This window comes from Sander lucioperca, chromosome 1, assembly GCF_008315115.2.
Source record: "Sander lucioperca isolate FBNREF2018 chromosome 1, SLUC_FBN_1.2, whole genome shotgun sequence".
Lineage (NCBI taxonomy): Eukaryota > Metazoa > Chordata > Actinopteri > Perciformes > Percidae > Sander > Sander lucioperca.
Window position 1 is genome coordinate 22548414 of NC_050173.1, and position 8584 is coordinate 22556997.

An 8584-nucleotide genomic window follows, 5' to 3' on the forward strand; every position below is an offset into this window, starting at 1 on the left:
CCAAAGCTGTTAGTCTGACAGGAAATACGTAATGGTTCAAAATCCACAATAAAAAAAATAGCAGTACATGAATTCATCTGGTGGAGAAGAAACTATTACTCTGTTCCCTTTCAAATCAGTTGCCTCTGTCCATGGTGCTGAAGTCTTTAACCCACACACTGACTTCACTATATTTGTGACAAATTAGTATGTATTAACGTACACTTTAGTAAAAATGCTATTTCTATTTGCTTATACCAATAGTACTTAGATTGTGGCTTTAAAAATCGTTTTCCCAGTGTTTGGCCGTTTCAAGTTCTGATTCAACTTCACTTCCTGTCTACATTTTGAAGATCAATATCCGTGTGGGAGTGACTGGTTTTAGGATTGAGATTATGTAATATAGACTTTTGCGGTTTGGCCTTCATCAAAATGTTTTGGCATAGACAGACTACTGAGGAGGACAAAGGGCGAGTCGATGGGAGTGCAGCTGATGGCTGCGTTGTGATTAAAGACACCAAATTATGGCAATGAACAGTGTCGTAATTACATTCCTTAATCACATTCTGGAGGTCTAATTGCCTTAACGATGTGTTCCATTACGTGAAGGCAGGTATTACAGTCGACAGTTTTCAAACACACTTGTTTTCGAATTAACGTATTATTACACGCCGTCACGGAAATTGTTTTAATAATCACAATAAAGGTCGGCGTTTTTTTTTTGTTTTTGTTCAAGGAGCAGGAACCTCTTCTTTCTGCCTCGAGGCAATATTCGCTAACCACGTCTGGCCTTCGCTCCAAAGACGTCACTTATAGCTCAAGAAAAGTTATCGGTTTTGATGGAGCAGAAAATTATTGAACAATTCTTTCTCAGTGTACTTGACAACTAGTAAGAGTCCGAGACTGACAAATAACAGCTACACCACCCCCAGAAACGACGGTTTGATTTTATAATAAGCACTTACATATACCTTCAGTTTGTTTTGCGATTAAACTGTAACTAAATGTCAAATTAAGGTTTCAAATGTCCGTGTGTATTCATCAAATGCACACTAAAAGTTAAAGGCAGTTTGCTGTGATTCCACTGACACTAAACTTCACATAAGATGAATCATCAGAAGTGTTTCTGTTGTTCAAAATATTTTAATAAAGCTTTTCAACACTGAAATACATACAAATGGCCCTCTTTGCTCATATAATAACTAAAGTATCTACAATAATCCACATCTTGACCTGACAACGCGATTAATCTGATGACCTCGATCATCTTGTGTGAGAAGAAAAAAACGCAAAAGATACAACAACTAAGACCACAATGTGCAATGCAAGCAAAAATATCCAATATAAATATCCAAATTAATAAATTACAAAAGACACACCGAAACACCTGAAACAAATTGATTCAGGTTCTCTAATTTTTTCTGAAATTTTATTATATCACAGTGCCCCCAAAAAAGAAATGTAATAGGCGTGCGCAACTATTAACAAGTGTCTGGATTAACACATAAATATCTGACTGATTAAACGACTTAACGTCATCTATATCATCTAATCATTTAACTTGTCCTTGTTCATGACATTCCACGTGCTCAATAGAAAAGTTCATTAAAACAGGCCTTGAACCAGTAAGCAAACAGCAAATGTCTCTGAGGTGAATGAAAGAAAACCCGCAAAATAAATAAATAAATAAATAAATAAATAAGGAAGCAGCAGAAAGTGAGCTTGGACCTACGCTCCAGGAAGGTGTCCATCTATTTAAGTGAAAAAGTCGCAGGTTGTCAGGTCACCCAAATCTCCAAAAGGGTCCATAACAGAGCAAGTGATCAACAACTCACTCAACACTTGCAGCCACTCTTACAGGCCTACTGTACTTGTGTTTGGTCTTCACTGCCATTCATACCAGCACTTTAAGGATGATTTATATACACAATCAAGTATTGTTTGAACAAAAAAGCGCGTTTTGAATGCATTTAGTAAATATTATAAAAGTATTCATCGGCATTACTTCTTTGTCTCTAGCCTACTGACTTCAACAACAGTAGCCTCACAGGTTTCCCTCTCCAAAAGTGTTCTTAAAAGTGGTTTCTTTTCTCCCCTGTGCTTCTCTGAGTCCTTTGTCAGGCGCAGTTAAGGCTTGTCAGTGCACTGTTTGCAGAGGCTGGAGGTGGCGTTGTTGAATAGGGCACATTTATCTGGGCAGGAGGACGCAGCCACTCCGGTGGGGAAGGGATATCCGGGCGGCTGGTCGTACGCGCCCAAGCCCGGAGCTGCGAGGGCAGTAGTGGCCGGTATTGAGGCAGCAGAGATGGCTTGGCCCTGGTTGAGATACGCCACTAGCCTCCTCATCTCCTCAAGAGCCTGTGCCTGCATGAGGATGTAGTTTTTGGCGAGCAGCAAAGTGGCAATTTTGGAGAGTTTCCGCACTGACGGGCTGTGCGCGTAAGGGATGACCCCTCTGAGCTCATCCAGCGCGTCGTTCAGATCGTGCATCCGTCGTCTTTCTCTGGCATTGATGTTTAGCCTCAATGTTTTCTGCTCTTTGGTTTTCTTACCTCCTTCTCCTTTCCCCGAGGGCACCGTCCGCCCGTCGGCCAAAAGGACCATGTCACACCTGCCGTCACTGTCATCGTCTTGACTCTGCTCTCCGCCGCTGCTCTCAGCTGCCGAGATCCTGTTGGCGCTCTCACCGAAATTAACGCACAAAGATCCGGTAGGCAGACCCAGTGGCCCCCCTCTACCTCCCGCCAGTCCTCCCGGCTGAATCGAGTCTTGATCGGTCTGGTCAAAGCAGCTGATAGGTGACTGGCGGTCTCTGGCTGTTAGTTCAATGCCGGCCGACGACCTGAAAGGTTCCATTTTTTTTGTGGACACGGCGCTTAGAGTTTTGTGAAAAATGTCCCCTGCACCGCCGTTCAAGTTCATCCTTCTGTCCATAGCCTCTTGGATTTCGCGTTGTTGCAGGCAACGGTCGCTTCTGGCAACTCTTTGTGCGCGCCTCTATGAGTTTGTTCCTAGGTTTGCGCTTTACGAGTTTAGTTGTGTGTCAATGGGGAAGTTGCAGGCTTGCGCGACTTATCAGGTGAGGTGTGGAGACGAGGAGGAGACTCATGTAATAAGTGTTTATCTCTCTCTCTCTCTCTCTCTCTCTCTCTCTCTCTCTCTCTCTCTCTCTCTCGCTCTCTCTCTCTCTCGCTCGCTCGCTCTGTGTGTCTTTCTTTCTATGTCTCTAATTCACCTTCAACGGATCTCCACGATGATTCTCGTTACGCACGAGACGCACGAGTCTTTTTACATCATTATCTCAAGGCGGGTTATTAAAAAGGATTCGCCGACACCCTCTCCCCTCTCACTCTCTACCCAATCAGGTTAACGTTATAATTAATGGTATTTAAACGATGACAAACAATACCGCGTGCGGTGTGTGTGTGTGTGTGTGTTTTCAAGGCACTTTATAACGGCGATTTTAGAATTCTATAGACATTCTCTTCGAAAATCAAAGTAACGTTTGCCATTAGTCAATCTCTCTAATTTAATATTGGGAGACTTTGTTTCAGTCATTGTTTAGTGTTGTTGCGGCTTTTCTTTCTTATGTCACTATTTTGTTAGCCCATTTTTTTATGCGTGGCACCAAACCTTCACTTGAATTCAGAGAAAGACCACGCGTATTGTTATCAAACTTGACAGGAGACTCTGCAGCTGACTTGAGCTGCGTTGATTATATATAGTTTCTGAAAACCACATTGCTGGTTGTGGTTTAATTTGGTTGTTTCATTTTTCCTGTTTTGAGGCTTTTAGTTTAGGTTCCCAAAAATGAATATGAATGTCTATGTTTAACTATTATGTCTCTCAGTTTTCCCATGACAGATCCTGCGCTCTTACATTTTACTTGTGCTCATACTGCCATCTACTGTGTTGTATAGTGTAGTACACCCAAAATGGAAAGTCAAACATAATCAGCACCAACTAAACTTTATCCAGCTTTCTTTACCCCATCATTTGGCATGCCATCATTACCAAACACATGTTTAATGGCTAATAATAATAATTTCTCATTTCTGAATATTCTATTCTATATTATATTCTAATTTATGGTTATACTGAATTTGTCAGCAATTACAAATTACATTTAAATCTTCCATTTAAATAATGAAGCAACCATAAACAACTGTGGGTTTGTATATAAGCATGCTAAAGCTTCACCAGAGTGCTGGAACAAGTAGATGCAGAATGTATATGATGATGTTGCACAGTTTGGAAAAATGTATGTTCTAACTTTAAAGCTGCTAAAAGAGGCACTCCACATGAAGAACAATGTACTGGTCATGAGGGGGGGTGCTACTCAGCCTGTGTAAACAGTAGTACAGTATCTTCTAAACCTGGTGATTGGTGGCATCCCATGTCAGATTGGTTTTGAGACATCAGATTTATAATGGAGAGCTTGCGTTGCAAACGGGGCATGGAATTTGCAAGACATGGAAATGTGCAGGCAGGGAGGGTCTAATGAAAGTCACCCAAGTTACATTATGGAAATGGTTGGCCTCTGCTGCATTCATTTTGATCATTCTTTTTTTTTTTTTTATCTCTCTGAATACTCGTGTATATATATATATATATATATATATATATATATATATATATATATATATATATATATATATATACACGTTTTGGGGATACATTTGGCTCATAAGAGTTAGCAACCACTGCAGTGAAGCTGTCCATGGTGCTGAACATGCTGATAGCTCCACAGTTTACACCTGAGCTACTTCCCATTCCAAAGAAGTCATACACAAACTCCACGGGTATCTGTTAAGTTCACCGTAGCCCGGGGAACCCCACAATGTGACCAACTCTGTTACTGCTTGCACAGGAAACACATTCTTCACCTCTTACACAAAAAGCCATTTCAGTAATTACGCTTCCTGAGAAGCCATTTGTAGATACCAGCTGCAATGCATTAAGGACAAAAATCTCTGTCCACTTCCAAGTTACCATGGCAAGTTACCGTGGCATGTGTGCTGCCCATATTAAAGGTACCTTTAGCAGTGATTACCATTGACCCCTGCCAATTGAAACCACAGTGAATATGGCATGGATTTGTTCACCCTCTGAAATGGTACCTGGGCAGCTACATACTGTTTCATTGGAATGCAGCTTTGTAGAAAAGTCTGCTCTGCCTCCTTCAGAATGTCACACTACAGACGACAAGTTTGCCAAAGTAGAGAAGAGAGTTTTGTTCAGAATCCATACGTCCTTTTATAACATGAAGAGAGAGATGGTAGAGAATTTTGAAGCATTTCAATGTAAAGAGCAACAGAATGTTTGTAGACGTGTTTTGTCAATTTGAGCTTGTGCTCGTTAGCTGTTCTATAACTTTTAATTAAGAGTTTGTGACTTGTGACTTCTAAAACAATCAAAAGAACATCTTAGCAAGTGTTCCCTTAACTATAAATATGTTGACAAAATCTCGTCCGTTACAAAATTAGTTGACTTACTAGGTGTGATTTTGAGTAAACTCCCTATAGACTGACAAGTCCTTTTCTAATAAAAATGAAAACCTCAGTGACCATAATTAAAAGAAGTTTCTAGTTAAATACCAACTCCCACATGCAGTGATTTCTAACATGACATTGGTCTAGTATCCATCCTCTGTCACATGGCAGGTGCTATCCATCACTTGTTTTCACATTAATGCTAGCCACCTACCTCTTAGCATTCAGTAGGCATATAATAATATTTTGCTAGGAAAATATCTGATGCTAAAACCTAATTTTTACAGTGGAAGTAATAACTATTGAAAGCATCAGAAACAGAAACATTGAATCTAAGGTTTTCTCAAAGAATTCTTCACACTGATAATTCAAATGCCAAATAAGTGTGACCAAATTGGCTGTTTTACTTCATTTAAAACACAAGTTAGCAAGGAAACATGTGTTCTCACCATGTTGGGGCTCAATGTTCATGTCAAAAAAGTTCTTTGCAGCTGCATCACAAACACAAATGGCCAATACGTGCTTAACACATTCAAGGTCAGTGTTTTACCCCTTTTCCAGCATATTTCAATTAGCGTATGTTCAGTCTCTCTGCTGAGGCTCCACGAGAGGCCATCAGGGCAGAATACTTGGGGAGTTATGATCTAATGAGTGGCAGAGACAGCCGCTTTATCCTGAGACAGCAAGAGAACACCTTCATGGCCAATCAGGTCCGGCTAATGAGACAAGATGGGCCAGGACGATGCCATGGCCATTACAGCCACAGTCTGTCAGCACTTTGGTAATGAAGAGAGCATTGAAGGCAACACTGTGTTAGAAAAGAGAACAAGAATCAATTTAGTTAGGGACAAAAGAAGTTTAGACACAGGAGCTTGACAGGAAGTGTTTGAATCATTAATGAAACTTCCAAGCAGACAACAGGATTTATACTGTATGTGAGCTTCAGGGTTGTCAGACTGCACCATGCGCACATAGCCCAGAAAAAAACTTAAATATACAGTAGTTTCAGATCTTTGATCCACTTTCAATGCACTGGGTTTTGTGGCATTGTTTCATTTTACCAGCCTTTAAAGTGGATGCATAACATGTTAAAAATATTTTAATTAATATAAAATATCTAAAAAAGAATTTATTAGACTTTAATTTTGCAGGTTTTCCCAAGTCAAACTGCTTATAATATTGTGCATCCAAATTAAGTGTTTTTCAGTTTTCACCACAAGAGGGCAGGCAATGACTTGAAATGGGGAAACCAGTTCATGCTGGAGGAGCTGAGGGTGAAGCAGGAGCTTGATGGACATGCTTTATGGCATCCTTGTGGATTTTATTTAACTTTGAAGATTTTGGTTATCAGTGGAAGCCAGACCATCTGGCTGTACAGACCTGATATGAAATTTCAATTTTGTCATGTGGGGCTCCACACCAAGACCCACCAGTGAACCATGACATGACATGACATGTAGGCTGCTCTATTTATTCTGTAAGCGGCCAAGTTGCAGTCTAATTGAATCCCCCCCCCCCCCCCCCCGGACCAGGTAAATGTCGGAGCTGACTTCCTAAATTGTTGTGATTGTGGATCAGTGTCCCTCCTTCGTTCTCTCATGTCATTTTAAAGACTGCAGCACTTGATCACACGCATCAGATTAATGCACTTTTGCTCTACCTTTTGTAGGTTCTATTTAGGACTCTAACTGGCAGTAAATCTCTCATCTCTCTCTTCATTTAATTATTCTCGAATATAGATGATTTCATCTCACCCTGCTCGTTGTCGATTTCATTGTTTTCACCACTCATTGCGTATTTGAAGGATTAAAGGAAATAAACATTAATGAGTTGGTGTAATGATTGGATAAACCCCCCTCCCTATCAAGCTCTTCTTCCATGCATCACTCCTTCCGCCATTCTCGGCGATGATATGCATTAATCAAGATCTGATTATTGTCTGCTGTCAAAGTGTGCAAAATGGAACATATGTCTTTCTCTCTTGAGTGACAACATGAAAAAATGCAATGGTTTTAAAAATGTAACATATGGTGTGAAGTGTAGCTCCATCTTATCACAATTTCTGTTTGTCAAATTCCTAACTCTGGAAGAAACATGAGCCTCCATCATGGTTTATTAGAACAAAGTGCGGCGCCCCTGCATGCCACTAGGCGACACACTAAGATAAGAGGATGCTATTTCATCCGGCGCACGTGCCATAACTCTTTCAGCTACTGCACTTTATTCATCTGTTCTGTCAAAAGGTTTGTGGGGCAACATTTCCAGACTTCTAAATATCAAGGTAATCGGACATTTGAGTTCGTAGCTGCAGAGGTCCTTCTTAGCCCACCTCCTCATTTACATTACATACTAGCACCATGCCTATGTAAATTAATATGCAGATCAAATAAATCATAGTGTCATATCCTTGCAAGGATATCATGCAAGGCCTTTTTAGGTCATTGCAGGATGGCGCTCATGGACCTGCTTCACTGCGAAAATGACAATTTTTACAAGGTTTTTTTTTTTTTTTCAGAGCAAAGGGGAGAAAACTGTGTCTCTAGAACAAAATGTTCACTTGTTTCCACTGCAGATCTACTCAACAATTATCTCGAAATAAGCGACAGTAAATTTCATTTAATCGGAGTGGTGTTTTGTTTGAAGGTATAATTACGTTCTTGTAAACCGCCATAAAAAAAGCACTTACACCACTGTTCCACCGTCTGCAGATTTTTTCCTTCTTGATTTAAGAAAAGCAAGATCTAAGACTACCTGCTAGATGCAATGACTACATTAAGATTTTTCTTATATCCTCGCTTGTGTATTTGTGTGTATGTGCGTACGCAGTTTATATGTCGCCATGTCCGGGCTGCATTCCTGTACTACAGTAAAATAGATGAGCTATTTCCGCTTGTGCTCCGACAGGAGAGTGAAACAAAAGGCTGATCGGTGGTGCGCAGATTTCAGCACCACAGAAGATGGACAGCGCTCTCGGGAAGCCTGTGTGTGGATGGATAGCTCCTACACACACACACACACACACACACACACACACACACACACACACACACACACACACGCATCAACATACACAGGAGCTATCACATGCATGAAGAAAAACAGAGCTTTTAAAA

The 8584-nt window shown here is 40.6% G+C and overlaps 1 protein-coding gene across 1 annotated transcript; it reads right to left on the bottom strand.

Moving 5' to 3' along the window:
• Positions 1-1102: 1102 nt before the first annotated feature.
• bhlhe22 (basic helix-loop-helix family, member e22) lies at positions 1103-3141 on the bottom strand. Its single transcript, XM_031282230.2, has one exon. The coding sequence runs from the start codon at positions 2911-2913 to the stop codon at positions 2107-2109; it is 807 nt and encodes a 268-aa protein (XP_031138090.2). The 5' UTR covers positions 2914-3141; the 3' UTR covers positions 1103-2106.
• Between the last annotated feature and the right edge of the window lie 5443 nt (positions 3142-8584).

Bases quoted from the DNA above. Each gene is read 5' to 3' on its own strand.
- bhlhe22 (XM_031282230.2), bottom strand. From the start codon at position 2,913: ATGGACAGAAGGATGAACTTGAACGGCGGTGCAGGGGACATTTTTCAC.